Genomic DNA, 19,321 nt, shown 5'->3' with positions numbered 1-19,321 from the left:
AGCTGAGCCTGTAACCCGCTGGCTGAGCTGGAGATCTGCTGCATCTTAAACAGCTCATCCCAATGGATCTTACCATAGGATTGCCCCTCAATGAAGGACTTTTTAGGCAGGGGAGAAAGGAGAATACAGTAGGCAGGGAAAGGTGAATGAAACTGAGTGCATGGAATCCTGAACCAAAGCACTGCACACTGAAACACTCCTGTTGCAGGACCCAACTTGTATGGTACATTCCCAATGGACATTGCAACATGCTGATGAATTCCCGTATCACAAAGAAGTAATTTTCTACACATAGACAAATATTTTAATATAATTGTATCTGAAACGTTATCCACATTTTAGTAATTATTAACTAAAAACTTTGTAAAAATGACATATTTTACACATCTTCTATTTACAATTGCAATATTCTTAAAGGTTATAAAACATCCACTTTTGACTTTTAAAATATATGTATACTAGGACTTGTATTAGATTATATTATCATTTACAGCAAGCGTAAGGCTTGTTGAGAAACTGAACTTTCAATGGAAATATCATGTTCAGTCTGTTTAATAAAGGCTGAACCATAATAAAGAAAACCATAGGAAATGTGCAAATATCAGGAAAGGCAAGAACATTAAAAATATCAAACTTACAATTAAAAAAAACAAAACACCGAAAATGTTCAATAAATTAAAACAATGCACCGCGTTTCATTTTCGTGGGATCCATCATGATTTTGCTTATTCAGAATAATCCCAGTTTTCTAGCAATCCGTCGAAAGTGAATTTCAGCGATCAAATGTCAGCACTGGAGGCAATCAGTGGCCCAGGTGGGCCTGTGATTGTTCTACTGATTGCATGGGAATAAGTTGGTTCCACTCCTTGCTGCTTTGCCGAATCCTCCTTGTACGTGATCTTTTAAAGAACAAGTTTTAAAAAAAGACTTATGAGATGCAGAAAAACTGGCAGAAATCAATACAACTGTACTATATTAAACACAGTTGTTCTAAAATATATCTTTCCAAGGATCATACTGGATGGCAGTTACTGCCATATGAAAGGGAAGGCAAGCATGGGGCCTTTTGCCACCTTGCTCATTCCTCCCCCAGCCCCCTTCCGGAATCCTATAAGGCGGAATGTTCCCTGAATTAGAAGAAATAAATAACAACAACAACAACAATTTTTATTTATACCCCGCCCTCCCCAGCCAAGGCTGGGCTCAGAGCGGCTATAAATAGAAATAAAAATAGAAAGTGGAAAGCAAAACACACTAACCCCCCCCCCCAAAAAAAAAACCCTGCCCTGATTTCAACTTTTGCTTCTTCTGTCTTTGTAACATCACCATGCTGCTTCTACTACAGAGAGAGGTTCAAGGTTCTTATATTAATTTACAAAGCCCTGAACAACTTAGGTCCAGGGTATCTTCAGGCGATGTCTGAACACTTCCTTATATCCCAGCTCCATCACTGAGATGGAGCCTTGTTGGTCATTTCCCAAATTGGTGATGCTCATTTGACAACAAGAAGAAACCGGTCCAGCATTGTGGAATACTCTGCCAACAGAGATTCAGCAGGTGCCTTTTGTACTACCCTTTAAATGCCTCCTGGAAACTTCTCTATTCTGCCAGGCCTATGTGGGCAATTAAGAAGATAACTTTCCACATTGGTTCATTGATGTCTGGGTTTTTAAATATTTTTTGTTGCAGGTTTTATGTATCATTGCTGTAAAAAACGTGGACATTTTTCTTTTTGTGATATAACAGTATAACAATAACAATAATAAAAAACATGATTGCTGTGGCACTTCTATATCTCAAAACATGTATATGAATCTGGTTTGCTGTGAATACAGGTAGCATTTACTGAGTGAGGTAAAAATAATAGTGTTTGTGTGGCACAAATGTTCAAAAGAAATATTAATGCAAGTGAGAAGTGTGTGTATTAAAAAATAAACATAGGAAATGGGCCTCAGTAATAAGTCCGCAAAGGCCTAAACAAGAGTACACTGTATCCTGTTCTTACATTTCTCTCTGATCCCATATTATGTCCTAAGCTCTTTAAAGGAAATGGTGACTCATGCCCATTCCCAGTGCTATTTTTCTAGAAAAAGAGGTGCTGGAGCTCACCACAAACTTTCCCCTTATTCTCTTATGTCAATGGCATCCATCTGAGAGGTGCCGGAGCTGAGCTCTGGCTGAAAAAAGCCTTGCCCATTCCTATGCTACAAGAATCGAAACAGAGATGATGTCCTAAGTAGACATTAAAAGTCGGGCTACACAGAAGACTAGCCAAGTGAGGATGTATGACAGTAAAGGAGCATGTAGACATAAAGAAAACCAAACATACCACTTTTGGCTATAGTATTGAGGGAAATGTTAGACAGTGAGGCAGAGAAGTTGTATAAGCAGTGACCATGACAGAGCTGTCAGGAAAAAGAGAGAGAGAGAGAGATGTTGATGAAGATGCCACTGCCGTGGAAGGCACAAACAATGTGACAATGAGCAACGCAATGAGCAACCCCCAAAGCCCAGGCGAGAAAATGCAGTTAAGGGCTATTTGTGGTCGAGACACACACGTTATACTCGGATGCGGTAAAATTACAACAGGAGAGTTGACCTTTTCGGTTTGCATGGTTAATATATGTGCTGAGGTGGTGAAAGCTGAGATCTACCAAGCAAGCTTAAAGGGGTAACCCTATACCCAAGCATCTCCCGTGGCTGTCTGCTCACTCAGGTGCTCTGGGAGGGCAGGAGTCTTGGGGTGTGCAAGTGGGAGAGGTGCCACTGCCAGGGTGTATAAGGCAGTCACTTGGCTACATGGAGGAAGAAGTCATCAGGCCTCCTCAGATGCAACCCAGTGGGGCTGGCATAATGGGCAGAACAGAAAGAAGGTGATGGGTGATATCACTGAGGATGCTGTACCTGAATGGGGGTGGGCTTCCCTCCTTTTCCAGTGCAGATTTGAACCTGGAGCCTCCTGTGACACCTGAGATGTGCCAGCAGGCTAGGGTTCTTCCTGCAAGCTGTAGTGACCGATGGGACAGAGACAGAGATGTGTTGCTAGGGCATAAGGAGAAGTCTAATGGACAACATGGTGGGCTGCATTTCTTTTCCTGATCAGTGTTGATCTTACTTGAATCCTAGTGAGACGTAAGGAAAAGGTAGGGGGTGTATGTCTGGGGCCTGGAGGTTAAGATCACTAGAAGAGCCTGCTGGACCAGGCCCATGGCCCATCTAGTCCAGCATCCTGTTCTCACAGTGGCCAACCAGATGCCTGTGGGGAAGCTCTCAAGAAGGACATGAGCACCAGAGCCCTCTCTCCTCCTGTGGTTTCCAGCAAGTGGTATTCAGAAGTATTACTTCTGACCGTAGAGGCAGAGCATCACCACTGGTAGGGCTAGGCTTTGTAGGATGAGGATGAGGAGTGGAGATGGGGGTGTCTGCAGCCAGGAATTGCTCTCCAAGTGAAGGAAGTTGGGGAGTTGGAAGACCTGTCCCTTCCTTTCCAGCTGGACTTCCAACCCCCCATTCCCCAGCTTCTTCTCCAAACCAGGCTCAGGCTGCCTCCTGTAACATCTCTAATGCCGTAGGAATAAGAGAAATAAAATAGGTCCAAGCCATCAGCCACAAGGAGATAAAACAGAATCGCCAACCTGTTCGTTCATAACTTCAGAGAGCTCACTGAGCATATCCTTGTAATGAGATTTCATTTCTTCCTGGTATTCCAGCTGGTCCTCCTTAATCAGCCGCTCATTAACTTCCAGAGCTTGTCCGCATGCATCTGCAAACTGCCTGCATAGCACAGGAAACGCCACATTTTTAATATCTAGGCAATGCAAAACAGTCTTCTTCTCTCATTACGGATTTAAACAGTGATGGAGACAGGCGCAACTGAACTTCAAGGGATTTCTCTCTCTGCGTATGAACAGAAGAATGCGGTTCTGTGTTTGCCGCCTGGTGCTTTGTCAGGATTTGGTTAACGTTAAGTCAAATAGCTTTAGTTTCATTTGCAGAACATTTCTTAAAGGAGTGATTGCCTTGTTGTCTCTGGAATGGAAAAGCTTACCTGAAGATTTCCTTCAAAAGTTTAACTTGGTTGTCTGGGTACTTCTTCGCATTTGTTTCCTCAAGGAAAGCTCGCGCATAAGCCATTGGTCCTGCATTTACCTGAAAGATAAAACATGCTGCTTTTTAACAAGGAAGGGCAAAGCTGGAGAAAGTCCTATGCTATCTTATCTTGTGAGGATTTGCCATTTCTTTTCATTTATTCAACAGGATTTCTGTTCTACTTAATTGTCCACACCTTTAAGCCTGGGGACGGACGGACGGACTTGGCTCTCAGGCCTCCCCATGTGCCCTGCCAGGCTGTTTTTGGGAAGCCATGCCTGTCCACTTTACACCTGACTTCATACATGACATCAGGTGTGGGGCGGGATGCCAAAGGAACAGTCAGGAGCTTAAAAGTTTTTCTAAATCCTGTTCTGTTACCTAGTATGAATCCAAATTGCACTTGAGGTGGTTGAAATTATCAGCCTCAGGCTTGAAAACAGTTTGCTTAAACAGCAACGCAATGCAAGGTCTAGGATAAGAATCCTGGTAGGAATTTGAATAACTTCCTATAGGTCTCAAGCTTCTCTCTTTCTCTTCTTTATTTCTATTGTTTTTTCCTCTTCTTTGTTTATTTCTAATTTTACTGTATTATGGAAAAAATTTAAAAAAAGCTTTTACATAAAAGGGATGCTCTGTGTTTGTCCATTTCCAGCTGCTATAGTACAAAACATTTTATTATATATATATATTTAAAAAATAGGTAACAATTTATCTACTTGCTTGTAACCTATAGGGGACAGTGTGGTTTTATCCTTATAATATTTTCATGCACACAGCAGCCTTCAAGTGGTGAGAGATTTTTGGGTTGTTGGCACATACTTCAGGTTTAGATTGTGGTAGCTTTTGATTATGAGTAATAAAGTCCATAACAGAAGAACGACAAAAAAGTGGAGATTTTGTTCCTTTTGATGACGCGTAATCTGAAATGTTGAAATCCTTAAGCCTCAATGAAGGACCAAGCCATATTTACCTTAACACTGACACTTCCTTGTAGTTTCAACTGTAGCCTAATCATATCTACTTCCTCCATTGTGCATAGCTGATTGAGTTCCAAAATCTTCTTAGACATCTCATCAATGGCTACTTCAATGGGGTTCAGCTCTGTGCTTGTTTGGCTTATGACCTGTATTCTTTTCTTCACATAAGGGAATAAATGGCTGGCTGCATGCAAACACAAGAGGGAACGTTTAAGGAAATTTCCCCTTCTCCTGCAGTCAAGGCATTAATCTCACATATTCACAATTAAAATGCAGCCATCATTCATGCAGTGCTTATGTAATAAATCCATTTACTGGACTTTCAGTATTTTTTTTTAATGTTCTGAATACTGATGAACACAATACACAAACTGCATCACTACACACCAGAGTTTATTCTCAGAGTAAAAGAACGACACCATTCCTATTATAAAATCTAGCACTTTATTTTTAATTTATTCTCCAGTAAATTAGGAGATGGGCAAATAATAAGATTAATAAATTTATTATACCCCTCCCATCTGACTGGGTTGTCCCAGCCACTCTGAACAGCTACCAACAGAAATAGAGAGGGAAAGGAAAAACAAACAAACAAAAACATCAAGCATTAAAAACTTCTCCAAAAATGGTGGGATGGAATTCAATGTCATGCTCTTTCAGTCGCTACATCTGCATAAACTGTGTACAGTGGTGCCCCGCAAGACGAATGCCTCGCTAGACGAAAGGGTTTTCCGTTTTTTGAGTCGTCCCGCAAGACGAATTTCCCTATGGGCTTGCTTCGCAAGACGAAACGTCTTGCAAGTTTGTTTCCTTTTTCTTAAAGCCGCTAAGTCGTTAATAGCCGCTAAGCCGCTAATAGCCGCTAAGCCGTTAATAGCCGTGCTTCACAAGACGAAAAAACCGCAAGACGAAGAGACTCACGGAACGGATTAATTTCGTCTTGCGAGGCACCACTGTAGCTTGCCAGATTGAACTGCCCCTCCTTCCTTTTCAGAGGGTTCTCCAGACTCCCCCAAGCTAAGCTCAGGGGGGCATGGGGGGAGGAGGCCCTGTTGCACAAATGAAAGTCCTTGCACAGGGCTTCTACTGATGGGGATGCTTAGAGGAAATCTGTCCAGCATGATTAACTCTAAAGAAGCTTCAGTAGAAACAGCAACCTTACCAAAAAGGAATAGTTTTTGATCCAGGCTATGTTAATCAGTGGGTGGCGCTGTGGTCTAAACCACAGAGCCTAGAGATTGCTGATCAGAAGGTCGGCAGTTCGAATCCCTGCGACAGGGTGAGCTTCCGTTGCCTAGTCCCTGCTCCTGTCAACCTAGCAGTTTGAAAGCACGTCAAAATGCAAGTAGATAAATAGGTACCACTCCAGCGAGAAGGTAAACAGTGTTTCCGTGTGCTGCTCTGGGTCGCCGGAAGCTGCTTAGTCATGCTAGTCACATGACCCGGAAGCTGTACGCTGGCTCCCTCGGCCAGTAAAGTGAGATGAGCGCCGCAACCCCAGAGTCATCTGCAACTAGACTTAACGGTCAGGGGTCCCTTTACCTTTATGTTAATCACTTTAGGCTACTATCTTATGCCCACTTAACTGGGAGTAAGTCCCATGGAACGTGATGGGAATTTTGAGTAGACACATACAGGAAATCAGTGGGACAAAACTGATCACAGCTAGCTCAGTGGGAGTTCAACAGGACTAAAGAGTGTCCAGCATAGGTCTGCATCCTACCCAACTTGGATGGCAAAATAGCATCTTTCCACCTTTGCTCAATTTGCAGAATTGTATCTGCAAATTGTATCTATATCTGCTTGCTAACATACTATGGGTTGTTTCTTTCTTTGTTTGCAGTGCTGAGAATGTGGACTAGCTTTCACTTTTGTTTCAGTGGGCATGTCCAAGATATTGCCTCTCTGCTCCCCCCCCCTGCAATAGTTGTTTATTTTTATTTTTTTTAATACATGGATTATTTAATATGCATTTTATAGGCTTTGTGTATTGAAGTTCTAAGGTACAGTACTATAGTTGATATAGGAAAATGAGATCCAGATTGCAGGTTTGCTGAACCAATAACTCACACAATTTTAACAAAAGAAATGAAGAACTTTGGTCCTGTGGGGGAAAAAGGTTATGTGCCAAATGTCCTAAAAACAAAGATTCCCTCCTAAAACTATACATTCCTGAGCGCAACCTTTGGCAGCTCCACAACAAGCCTCCCTTGTGCCCTAAATAATGCAACAACCATCATACTTGTCAGAATGGTCCTTCTCTTGCATTGCTCTTCCACCCCTCCGTGTTTCTTCCCTGACAACGTGAAGGGCGTTTCAAACACAAAGCGATTGATGTTGTGATGCATTTCAAAGTCAGTCTTCCGCTCCTCGGCTTCTTTCTCTTCAAAGAAGGGTGTGACGTATGTCACTTGGATGTAAGCGTATTTCGGATCTAAGTCTTTGGGGTTAACCTGGACAGGCACGGCGAATGAAATGAAACAGCTGAGATCAGAATGGGGAGTATGGCCAAACATTAATTAAAGACAGATATAGCAACGAATGGCTCGGTAGTGGGGATGGGCAGTGGCGGGGGGAGGCGCAAATAACCCCATCCTCTTTCTTTTAATGGCATGACAAGGAAGATCAGAGTCCTTTTTCTATGCATTCTGAAAAGAATGGCAGTGGTTTATATAGCCCTGTGCTCTTTGCAGTCGACAGGGTGCACATGAATTTTGTACTTGGGCATTTCTACTGACTAAAGTGTGTGTGTGGGGGGGGGAGTGTTCACAGAAAGTGAAAGGCAACAATCCCTAAGGAAGGCTTTCTTGGTGGCAGTTCCACCATGATTCAACCCTTCACTTGGAAGTTAGACATGCAAACTCCTCCTGCTTGCACTGCGATTTGGTGCGTGAGGTTAAGCTACCCAACGAGTTATTTGTAGAATTGTACATTGTTTTAATTGCTTTCAATATTGTATCTTTATATTGCAAACTTATGGCTGTAAAGTTTCAACAACGTAATGTTGTAAGCTTATGGTGAACGGCAGGTAATAAATAATAACAGCAGCAACAATAAAGTCTGAGGTTGTATGAGATAATTTTTTAAATATCTAATTTCAAGCACGTCATTTCAAGTCTTCTGAATGGAAAAGAGTAAGCAAGCAAATCAGAGGAAACTCCAAATACAATTCATCCCCAAATCTGTATCTTCACCCAGCCTTCCATACCACCTCTGGCAAGCTACTTGTGCCTCTGAGACCAAGTAAACTGCAGCCACGTGAGAGGAAGAGCTCTTTGGAAATATAGGAGGTGCTCGTGGATCTCTCATTCTCAGCAATAGCCTAATGTAGCTCTCCCCAATCTGATGGCCTCCTAATGTTGTTGGACTACAACTCCCATCATTGGCCAAGCTGGCTGGGGCTGATGGGAGTTGTAGTCCATAAGGCACCAGCTTGGGGAAGTCTGGCCTAGCGAGTACCAAAAGTGGAAGGGGCACAAGGCCCTCACTCCTCTAGTCCTTCATTGTACAGAAAGATTTTACCAAGTGTTTTCTTATAGCGGGTTGCCTCCAATTAAATCCTACCCACTGAAATGAATGGAGAGGAGTAAGTTAGGTCGATTAATTCCAGCTGGTCTACTCACTGGATGCAACCACATTTCAATACATTTGGCAATGAACAATAAACTTTCCTTTATTTGCTGGTTAGCAGAATTAGCCCCTGACCTGCTCATTTAAGTATTATGGACTACTACATGCTAACAAGGGAACAGAACTGTGATAACTAAGATGTGCTAGAAATCAACATCCTTTCACATCCAGAATCTGCTAGGACAATCCATCAGGACTTTTTCCTTTGCAAATCCCAGTGAAATGCTGGGAGCCAGATAAGAATGTGTTCCTGCACATATTTCATTTATTTCAGTGGGGCCTGTGCAGCATAACTTCCAGCTACCTTGTGCTCAGAGTCTCGGGGGCGCTAGATTTTTCCCCGTACCTTGTTTGAGTCTTGGATTATTTTCACATTGTCCGCTCCGAACTTATCTGCATAAAGCTTCAGCAATCTCTGTGAGATCTCAGACAGGCCTGTTAATTTGGGCTCTTTGTAGATGTATTCCTTGCCCTCCTCTTCTTCAAAAAAGCCCTATTTAAAATACAAACCATAATAGTTAAGAGGAAAGTAAGCAAGGCAACACTTCCAAGCAATCCACTGTGGATGGATCTAACTGATAAGGGACAAAAAACGAACCACACACACCAGTTTATCTGAATGCTGCAGCGTGTGCTTGATGAAGGAATGGGAGGCAAGAAAACCAAACTCTGTATATTAGCACAGGATGAATCTAAGCTTTATACCAGTGGGACAAAATTCTGATGTGAAATGTGAAGGAAAATCTCTTTGGAGAGCAAACTACTAGTCAGTCAGTATAATAGGGGCACCCGCATTTTGTGGAGACTGCACCACCGTGTGGTGCAATCCAGGAATTGTCACAGGAGATGTGAAATAATCTCACAGTGCCATTAATATATGTTCAATCCACTATTCAGCCAAAAATAAACACAACGGGGAGAAAGTCTGCAATTAAAGTAGGACAAAATGCTTTAGAAGAATGTTAGGGGTTAACAGCAATCTCTAAGCAGAATTTACACTTAGTAGGTGGAAATGCTGACTGGACGCAGTGGGATTCGGTTGTGAGTAAACATACACAGGCTTGTGTTGTTAGTCTACTGAAGTGTTTCTCAAACTTGGGTCTCCAGCTGTTGTTGGACTACAACTCCCATCATCCCTAGCTAGCAGGACCAGTGGTCAGGGATGATGGGAGTTGTAGTAAGTGTGGATAAACCCTAAGCCTGACTATGTGCTATAGTAATGGAGGACAAGAACTTGGCAGAGGGCTACCATGTTTCTCAAAATGTGAAGTTTTGTGGTAAAACCAATAACAAAGCCGACTCCGGTTATATTCCTATGACGTGCTGTGCAACTATTGAATCCTTCCTTTGTGCCTCCTCCACATGTTTACAGAATCCTCAAGCTCATCAGGAAGGATCCTGATGTAGGAAGAAAATGTGTTTCCTTTCACCATTCTTTTTTGTGTTGGGGTGACTCATTCACTCTGACTCTCCTGGCAGCCAAACATTTGGAGGTGGCAATTAAGAAGTCAGCAGCTCTGTGAAAACTTTACGGTTTTCAAAACACCCTTAGGTACACATAATTGCACCTATTTTACAGAACTTGAGTGAAGCATTATTTTTGTCTATTGTTCAGGCTGGCTTATGAATAGTCAAGTCTAACACATAGTTTCTCTGTGAGCCCCTGAAATCCTCATTTAGGAATTTTGTATTTCAGATCTATGTTTGTGAACCGTAGAATTGGAGTCTTCTGTGGGTTTTTCATCAAATGCATTCTTGCCAAGAAAGAGCCGGTTACATAGAAATACTAATGTCTGTACATACATGAGTACTAAATAGGTACTGATAGCAGTTCTGCTTCTTTTTAAGAGAGTCATTGTTGACAAAGAAGCTTTCTCATAAGGTATTACTAAACAACATGTTTTAAACCTGTGAAATTTCTGTTTTCTGGGAAGATTTACTTTTTTCAGTTCCTTAGGTTTAGCTCTCTCAATGTTTTTGAACTGGACTGTGAAGTTGAGTATATTTGGGCACCAACATTTCAGTATAAACTGCTGGCTTGCTAAGCATAATGAGCAGCCTCTAATATATAATATTGCCAGAGAAAGAGAACCTGCAAGTTCACAATCACCATGACGACAAGGTGTTGATGCTAACTCAAAGAAAGTATTTCGAAGCCTCAAATAATTTTGAAATAAACACCTTTAAAATCAGGAATGGGGAACCTGTGGTCCTCCAGATGTTGTTGAATTTCAGCTTCCACAATCTCTGATCACTGGTTGGTGGGAGATGATGGGAGCTGGAAGTCCAACAACATCTGGGGGGCAGCAGATTCCCATCCTTGCTTTAGGTGAACAGAACTGCTACAACAGCCAAGCAGATGAAGATCTCCTTGCCACTCGATAAATGGGTGCACTGAAATATTTAATGCGTAGAAAGATGCTACAATAGATTTTCCATACATGAACACAACTTTAAAGTCCACTCTTCCATTATTATTTTTTGTCTTTTTCACATTGCCCTCCCTTTCAGAAATCAAAGCTGCAGATTGAGCAAAAATTAAAAATGACAACTGGCTGGTTCTTTGGCTTTTAAATCTGAAACCAGAAAAGCAAGGGCCAAAGTCATTCCCTGTCCATTCCCAGCTTTTTGCACTGGGTTTTGCCCTTGTGATTCCCCCTGAACAGCTTGTTTCCAGCCACATAAGAATGTTTTAAGTCTGGCAACTGCGACAGGGTCCGGAAGAAGGTTGTAACAGCAGCCCATCGATGATTACAGAAAACCCTCTCGTAGTCCTTTCTGCCTCATAACCATTTATTTATTGGCTCCTCCTCCTCTTTCTTGCCAAAATGGCTCTTAATCAGTTTAGATACAGCAAGGGATAGCCTTGAGGCTTGTAGTGCAGTCTCTTCTTTTCTGCCCTGAGTTACATCACCTGGGCTCCACTAAAAGTAAGTTTAATAGAAGCATCTGCCTCCTTAAGAGAAGGGACAATTCTGGGGGTTTTCCTTGTGCCAAATGAGTGAGCAGGTGAGACTGGGGTTAAGCACAGGACTTGCATCCAGGAGAGCCTGTGGTTGGCTGTCCACATCGCCAGCCACATGGGCTATTCTGCCTATCTGCCGGGATGTCCCCTGGAATGCAAAGGCTTCCTTGTTCCTTCTTCTCTTGGTCAGGTAGGTGAGGTGTAGATTGACCTTGGAACAGCAGTGTAGCTCCTCCTAGACATGCTTGTTTTCCTTCTCCATCTCCCCTCTTGATTTGCTTTCTGTTTTACGCCTGATCTCTCACCCCTGTGCCTGGCCTTATGTGCTTCCTACAGGGTATCTCTGGATTCTGGTTTTGAAGGTCCCAGCTGACTGGGGCTACCTCCTCCCTCACTGGAGGTCCAAGGTTCTCTTCCACCACCCTGGCTTCTCCTAGAGACTCTTAGCGGTGTCCCCATTTCTGCCATTTCAGTGCAACCTCCTCTCTCTCTCCTCCCATCTTGTAGGCAGGCAGGGACCAAATGCAACCTTCTCCATTTGGCCCTCAGGACTTTCCCCAGGTCACAGCCACTCTTTCCAGGACACTTTTCTCACCAGCCATGCTTTGCACCTCTAGCTTGTTTGGAATACGCCCTTCAATTTTGAGTATGTTCCAGATATGCAAACAACCAACAACATTTAGAGGGCCAGAGGACCCTATCTTTGGTCTGCAGTTATATTCTGGAAGATTTCTGGCCTCTTGAGCATTTATTTGAGGAGCTGCAAGGAGATAGGTATCTAAGTTGGGCAATAAGACCCTGAAATAGTTTCACTGTGTGTGGGGATGGAGATAACTATAAATACCTTCTTAGCTCTGCAAACACATAACTGGCAAACCTGCCTGCAGTGGACATTTCAGTGAAAAGGAGACATGGCCTGAACCTGTTTCCCCTGGACAGAGGAACAGGATTAAGCCTCAAGTATGTAAACAGCAAAGAAACAGCCGTAATTTCAGAAAGCAGAACAAAAGAATTAGTTTTGCAAGATGCGACACGGCATATAAATGAGTGAAAGCAATGTCATTTCATCTCTCACATTGAATGCTAAAGCACTTGAAGTTAGGGTTAACTCATACAGGGAAGACAATGAGTAAGAAGAATTAAAGAAAAAGCATGCAAAAGAATAGACAACTTACCACAGCCTTGAATAAGATCAAGAGAAGAAAAGAGCAAATTTCTGCATTAAAACCTAATTAGCAGACAGAATGATTCAGATCAATCTGTTCTTTACACACCTCCTCTTTTCATTAGATTAGGGGGAATTGTTTGCCTGGAGAGCACTCTCTGAGAGAGCATGCTTAGTCCCCTCACCCAACTGGTGTATAGCAGAGGCAAGCATAAGCACACACTACACCAATACAAGCATGCAGAAAGAGCACGTGCTCCAAGACTACTCTACAATGTACTGCAGAGAGCATCAGAGGCAAGCTAGAAAGCAAAGCCAGAGAGTCTATGAGAAATTCAACTAATGCAGGGATGTGGATTTCAGGCCACATAGGGGAAAAACACATCTTGATTGCTTAAAACTATTTTGCAGTTGTAGTAGGGATAATTTTGGATAACATGACAAATGTCAAGTGGCAGGAGGAATCGCCAGAGGATAAATGTGGTATTTGTATCCCTTTTTCTCTGTTTCCCATTAGAAAATGTGCATCTGTCTTTTATCTCCGAGTAAACAATTGAAATGATGAGACTGGCTATTACTCCTGCTGTAATTTTAGACTGCCTCCAAGGATTATGAGGTATGTTATGGGATCTCAAATAGGTAAACATGGTTAGTGATCAATCACTTCTGTGTCACCATTCATGGTGCTTCACTGCTGTCATGTTAATTGTCTTTGATCCCATGCATGTTTATTTGGAAGCTGAATAGGACTTACACCCCAAGTAAGCATGCATAGGCTTGCATCTAGATGTGCAGGGAAACAGCCAATTTCTTGTGCAAGGCCCCATCAATATTGCTTATGAACTGCCTCAATTAAATATATATTTATATCAAAGACCTGACTTTTGCTCTGGAGATGGTAGCACCGGTTCACTCCATTCTTCAGCAAAGATTTCAGAATTTGATCCTTAATAGTAAGTCAGCTAGAATCATCCTTAATATCACCCCCTATCATCTTGTTTTCTTATTATACTTTCCTTAAGAAGAGCGTCTCTGGAACTGTCTTTTAGAAATGTATATGGTATCTGTATGTTCGCAAACATGTTGGAGTCACTCACCTGCCCATAAAATGCTACCCGGTAGTACCGTCCAAATAAGCGCTTCTCAGAATTCACGACTTCTGCCACTTTCAGATAAGATCTATGGATGTCGTAGTACAACTCTGACAGTCTCTGGAGGTAGAAGAATGAATGAAATAAAAATAGGCTTTTTAAAAAGCGAAAGCACTGATCTTCAATACAACTTTGCACTAAACTTGGGAGCTCCCTGGACCACTGATTTAAGAGGCTTTAGTCTAGCCACAAGGGACGCAGGTGGCACTGTGGGTTAAACCACAGAGCCTAGGACTTGCCGATCAGAAGGTCAGCGGTTTGAATCCCCGCAATGACGGGGTGAGCTCCCGTTGCTCGGTCCCTGCTCCTGCCAACCTAGCAGTTCGAAAGCACGTCAAAGTGCAAGTATATAAATAGGTACCGCTCCGGTGGGAAGGTGAACGGCATTTCCGTGCGCTGCTCTGGTTCTCCAGAAGCGTCTTAGTCATGCTGGCCACATGACCCGGAAGCTGTATGCCGGCTCCCTCGGCCAGCAAAGTGAGATGAGCGCCGCAACCCCAGAGTCGGTCACGACTGGACCTAATGGTCAGGGGTCTCTTTACCTTTACCTTTAGTCTAGCCACATTCACCATTATAAGCAAAGTGCGTAAGTCCTATGTCAATTATGGGAGTTTATCTTTTCCCACTTGCTCCTTCTGTATATACTCAAAACAAAAGCTGCATTTGGGGAAAAAAAAGGTTTCACTTATTTTAATTATAATTGTTACATGGATTAATTATTTTCTCTCTCTATGAATCACTTGTATTACAGGACTTCTCAAGAGGCTCCCCACACATGCTTGACTCAACCAATGCCAATTTGGGCTCACTGTACGGGCAAGTATTTAAATGGAAGAGGAAAGGGAAAGGAGAGTAGGCAAGGAAGGGAAAGGGAGAAAGTTCGGGATATTATATGTCTTAGTTGGAAAAAATTTAAATAAAATGTTCTTTAAAAAAGTGTGCACATTTTGTACTGGGGTGTCAGGATTTCCCTTCACACATAGCTGAATGCATTGAGAGCCACTTCTCTATAGTGCAACGCCATAGCTGGAGGAAGCAGGCTGGACATGGATAACAGAATTACACAGGCAAAGCAAATTGTTGTGTCTTTCCTATGCCATCAACACCCTCTGTCCTGGGTGAGCCAACAGGTGTGCAGAAAGCTTCTGGCACATTGGTTTTTGCTGTGTGCAGAATTGCAAAGAGACCAACAAACTCAATTCACATTGAGATGGCCTCTCTGAGGCCTGTGCCCTAGGTGGCTGCCTAGCTGTACTGATGATAGTACCAGACTTGAGTGGAAAAACTGTAGCCTAGAAACTGTCCCCTGCATCACCACCATGCTTTTTGTCACTGTGCATAGGCTATACACAAAGTCTTTAGCCACTAGAGGAGGAATAGCATGGAAAAAAGAATGAAAAATGAAAATATGTCCAACTATGCCATGGCATTTTCCAGGACTCTTCCCAGAGCAACTGCTAGATCTTATTTTAAGCTTTTCTTACCTTGAAGTCTCTCTGTTTTTCAAATACTGCAATGATTGGCTTGTTAACTTCAGCAATGAGCTCATATCTTTCAGATTTCCACAAAAAGTCAACACACAATTCCAGCTGCGACACCAGGATGTTCTGTAATCGCACAAGTAAAAAGAATGTTAAATCTGTGTATTAACACTGTTGATATAGTTGAAGTCAAAGGCCTGGTTTAAGAAATTAGTGAAGCAAGTAACTGAAGCAAACGTCTAAGGACATCTTTGCATCTTACATGCCAAGGCTGCTTGGTTTTGGTAGGTGTGTTAATAGGTGTTGCACTGCAATGTACATGCTCACATGCTGCCACTATCTTTCTTAAGCTGATAGCACGAGGTGACTTATTTGGACACGTGAATCACTGTATGCAATCTATGAGCACATCTACTAAATGCAGGTAGTTTCAGCATAGTAAAGGCATCCAAGAAGCTGCCTTAACTTTAAGCAAAAGTGCGGTGTCATAAGGAACATCAGACACAAACGAAAGACCATCCACATCTGCTAGATTATTTATATTGGTTGCAGATCAAGCACCTGAGGATAAAATCCAACAGACTTTTCTGAGACCCAGAAAGGCTACATGCATGATCAGCTATCAAACAAATTGATATAACTAGCTCCAATTCTCCTGCTTTCAGATATATGGGGTGAAAGGATGCCTCTTCTTCCAAAACTGGATACACCCACCAATTTATTTCAGTGCATGCTTTCTGTGGGCAATAGACGTTTCATTTTGGAGCGTATAGCTTTTGCTCAAGGTATTGTTTTCTTTCATAGAAAGAGAGGGTCCCTCAACATATTGTTCAAAGTTCTGACAATCCCAGCTTCTTAGAAGATTCTTAGAAGATTTCAGTTCCTTGATGGATGATCCAGCAAATAGCACTGATTTCTCTTCCCAGCTTCCCCCTGTGCTAGTAAACATTTCAATAAGACACTGAAAACAGGACTTTGGGTTTGGCAATGATAAGCCTACCCTCTATTGGGGATTTATCTATCAATTAGGATTTTGTCCTAGGCAACCTCCACTGAAGGAAATGGGATGTTCTCACTCTTCCTGGTTATGCCTCAGAGAGCACTGTTGAAATTCTATTTTTGTAGATTGGTTTACTTCTGCTGCTAAATTAGAATTGTAGATATGTAGTACTTGTGCTGTGATGATAGAGAACTGTTGTTGTTTTTTTACTGTGGCTTGTTTCATACAGCAACAAAAAGTAGTGTGCAAAAGTAAAATGTAGCTGCAATCCTATGTATGGTTTCATTGGTCTAGGTAGGTCCCACTGGTCATGTTCATATGTCACAGTAAACCATGGTTTAGCACAACACATGTGAGCTGGAAGTAGCCTGAGGCTTACTCTTGTGCTTCACCCTCTCCTCTCCTTCCTGTGTGCTGAGAGGAAATCTTTGGAAGACTTTCTTTCAATTTCCCATAAACATGGTTGGTTATTGCATCTGAACCAGGGATTGTGGATTGCACTAACTATGGTTAGTTTTAACAAGTCAGCTTCATAGCCCATATTTTGAAGCTGGTTGGTTTTGAAACTAATCAGAACTACTGACAAGCTAAAGTTGATAAGAAATTGACCACAAAAGCTTCTGTGGTTCTCCTCCTGGCTAGGAGGACAGGAAAGAGGTGAGTGTGCAGGCCTGAGGCTCACTCGGGCTTATCCCAGCTCATGCACGTCACACTAAACAATGATATAGCATGACATATGAACACAACCAAGAAGAAGAAGAGTTTGGATTTGATATCCTGCTTTATCACTACCCGAAGGAGTCTCAAAGCGGCTAACATTCTCCTTTCCCTTCCTCTCCCACAACAAACACTCTGTGAAGTGAGTGGGGCTGAGAGACTTCAGAGAAGTGTGACTAGCCCAAGGTCACCCAGCAGCTGCATGTGGAGGAACGGAGACGCGAACCCGGTTCCCCAGATTACGAGTCTACCGCTCTTGACCACTACACTCTTAACCACTATACCACACTGGCTCTCCAGTGAGACTTATTTCTGAAAAACATGCACGGGATCAGGGTGTAAACATTAGCACTGCTGACCTCATTATATGGTGTATCCTGCATTCCAGAGTCTTCCTTCATAGCTCCTTCTTCTTTAATATTTGGTGTAATGTTGAGGAAAGCTGGCCATCCCATAGAAAACAAGCCTTTTCCAAAAAACAACAGAAAGAGCCCCATGAATCTATTAATATTACACTCTTAAAAAGAAGAGGATGCTACTATAAAGAATGCTTTAAAGAAATGCTGATCAAAAGGACTTTTTTCAGAGCCCATAGGGCGAGTAGAACAAATGGAATGGGGTAATTTTGTGATAGGTTATTTATAAATTCCATTCAGTTCATTAACCTACTGGCAAGGCTGCAGAAAGTTATTACTGGATGATTCTGGCAAATAGTATTCTTATTCAAAAAGCATTATTGAGACACCTCCCAAATAATTGTATTGCTAACATGGCAAGGCATTTCTTTATTTGGACCATTCATAAATAAACAACGCTCCTGGATTCTTTATAAATAAAAAAAAATGCTGACAGAATCATATGCTTTGTGTTTAGTCTGAAGTTATGAAAAGATGAATTGCCTCCCCATCATCCTGCCCCCTTGCCAAGGTGGTTTAGGAAAAGAGGGTATGGCAAGGTGCTGACAGTGAATACTGCTGGCACAGAATCTAGCCTCTTTTGAACATGGCCTGAATCTTGGATTGGCCTGAAACCATTTTGAAAGGTTTTGAGAGAACAAACGGTTGAAATTCACATTTGATCCACTCATTTCAAGACTCAGAACTATCACCATAATATTGTGAGTGGTCACATTTTCTCCCTTTCTCCCCAAAGTTGGCTTTTGATATTGATTTTGCCACTAAATATATTTTATTTTGCTTTTGGAAACAGGAGAAAACAAAACAAAACACCAGAATGATGTTACATGGATTTTTTTTTGAACTCTAATGCAGGAAGAATGGAATTTCACTAGGAAGAGCTACCATGTTATTAGGGTCCTCCAAATTAATTCATGTTATAGGAATTTTTTGTTTTGTTCTATTAATTTCCTCAACTACGTGGCAACAGTCCAGTTCTAAGGCAATGGATGCATGCCTCCATCTTAGGACTGGGGGTTTTCCACCCGAGGGAGATGTAGATGTAGCTTGATTTACGTGCCTTTTCTTTCTCCCATCCTTATTAGAAAGCAAGGCAAGGGAAATGCAACCCACAAGAGTAATGCAAAATGCAGTCCAAGCATAATCTGAACTGAGATAAACTAAGCAACCTACAACAAGCAGTGAGAATTATCTCACTACTGATCCCCACTTCCTTCTTGGATGCTACTAGATGAGGGATGGAGTGCCTCTGGCCCTCTAGGTGGTTGCCATTTGGCTGTGGTTGATGTGAACTGGACTCCAACAACATCTCCAAGGCCACGTGTTCTCCATCCATGTTCTAGATCAGTGTTTCCCAACCTTGTGCCTCCAGCTGTTTTTGGACTACAATTCCCATCATCCCTTGCCACTGGTCTTGCTAGTCAGGGATGATGGGAGTTGTAGTTCAAAAACAGCTGGAGGCACAAGGTTGGGAAACACTGTTCTAGATATTTCTTCTACCAGGACTAGAATCCTTGAAACCACTAGACTAAAGGTGGGGCAAGAGGTAGCTAGAACTACTAGGGTATGGAGGTAGGTGGACCCTACTCCACATACATGGTCATTGGGCACAGGATTGCTGTTGCCCATGGGAAGCTTGCAGAAGTGGCCATGCTGAGTTATCATGCCCTGGTGTGTGTTTGTGTGTGTTAGAGAGAGTGACCTTTGCAGGCAACCAAATTTCATTT

General features: G+C 42.4%; 1 protein-coding gene across 11 annotated transcripts in view; it reads right to left on the bottom strand.

Moving 5' to 3' along the window:
• Positions 1-300: 300 nt before the first annotated feature.
• DOCK10 (dedicator of cytokinesis 10) overlaps positions 301-19,321 on the bottom strand; it is a 174,848-nt gene continuing 155,827 nt past the window's right edge. For 8 of the 11 annotated variants that reach the window (XM_077929932.1, XM_077929934.1, XM_028731089.2 and 5 more), the window contains 10 exons: positions 17,538-17,644; positions 15,465-15,587; positions 13,927-14,040; positions 9,046-9,192; positions 7,312-7,522; positions 5,063-5,253; positions 4,049-4,149; positions 3,636-3,774; positions 2,330-2,405; positions 301-899 (listed from right to left, as the gene is read on the bottom strand). In XM_077929932.1, coding sequence (XP_077786058.1) covers positions 832-899; positions 2,330-2,405; positions 3,636-3,774; positions 4,049-4,149; positions 5,063-5,253; positions 7,312-7,522; positions 9,046-9,192; positions 13,927-14,040; positions 15,465-15,587; positions 17,538-17,644 — 1,277 coding nt within the window. In that variant the 3' untranslated portion in view covers positions 301-831. The remainder of the gene's footprint in view (positions 900-2,329; positions 2,406-3,635; positions 3,775-4,048; positions 4,150-5,062; positions 5,254-7,311; positions 7,523-9,045; positions 9,193-13,926; positions 14,041-15,464; positions 15,588-17,537; positions 17,645-19,321) is intronic. The other 3 variants (XM_028731098.2, XM_028731094.2, XM_028731101.2) reach the window with 1 other exon arrangement.

Source organism: Podarcis muralis, chromosome 6, assembly GCF_964188315.1.
Source record: "Podarcis muralis chromosome 6, rPodMur119.hap1.1, whole genome shotgun sequence".
NCBI classification, from domain to species: domain Eukaryota; kingdom Metazoa; phylum Chordata; class Lepidosauria; order Squamata; family Lacertidae; genus Podarcis; species Podarcis muralis.
This window is presented reverse-complemented; position numbering and strand designations above follow the sequence as displayed.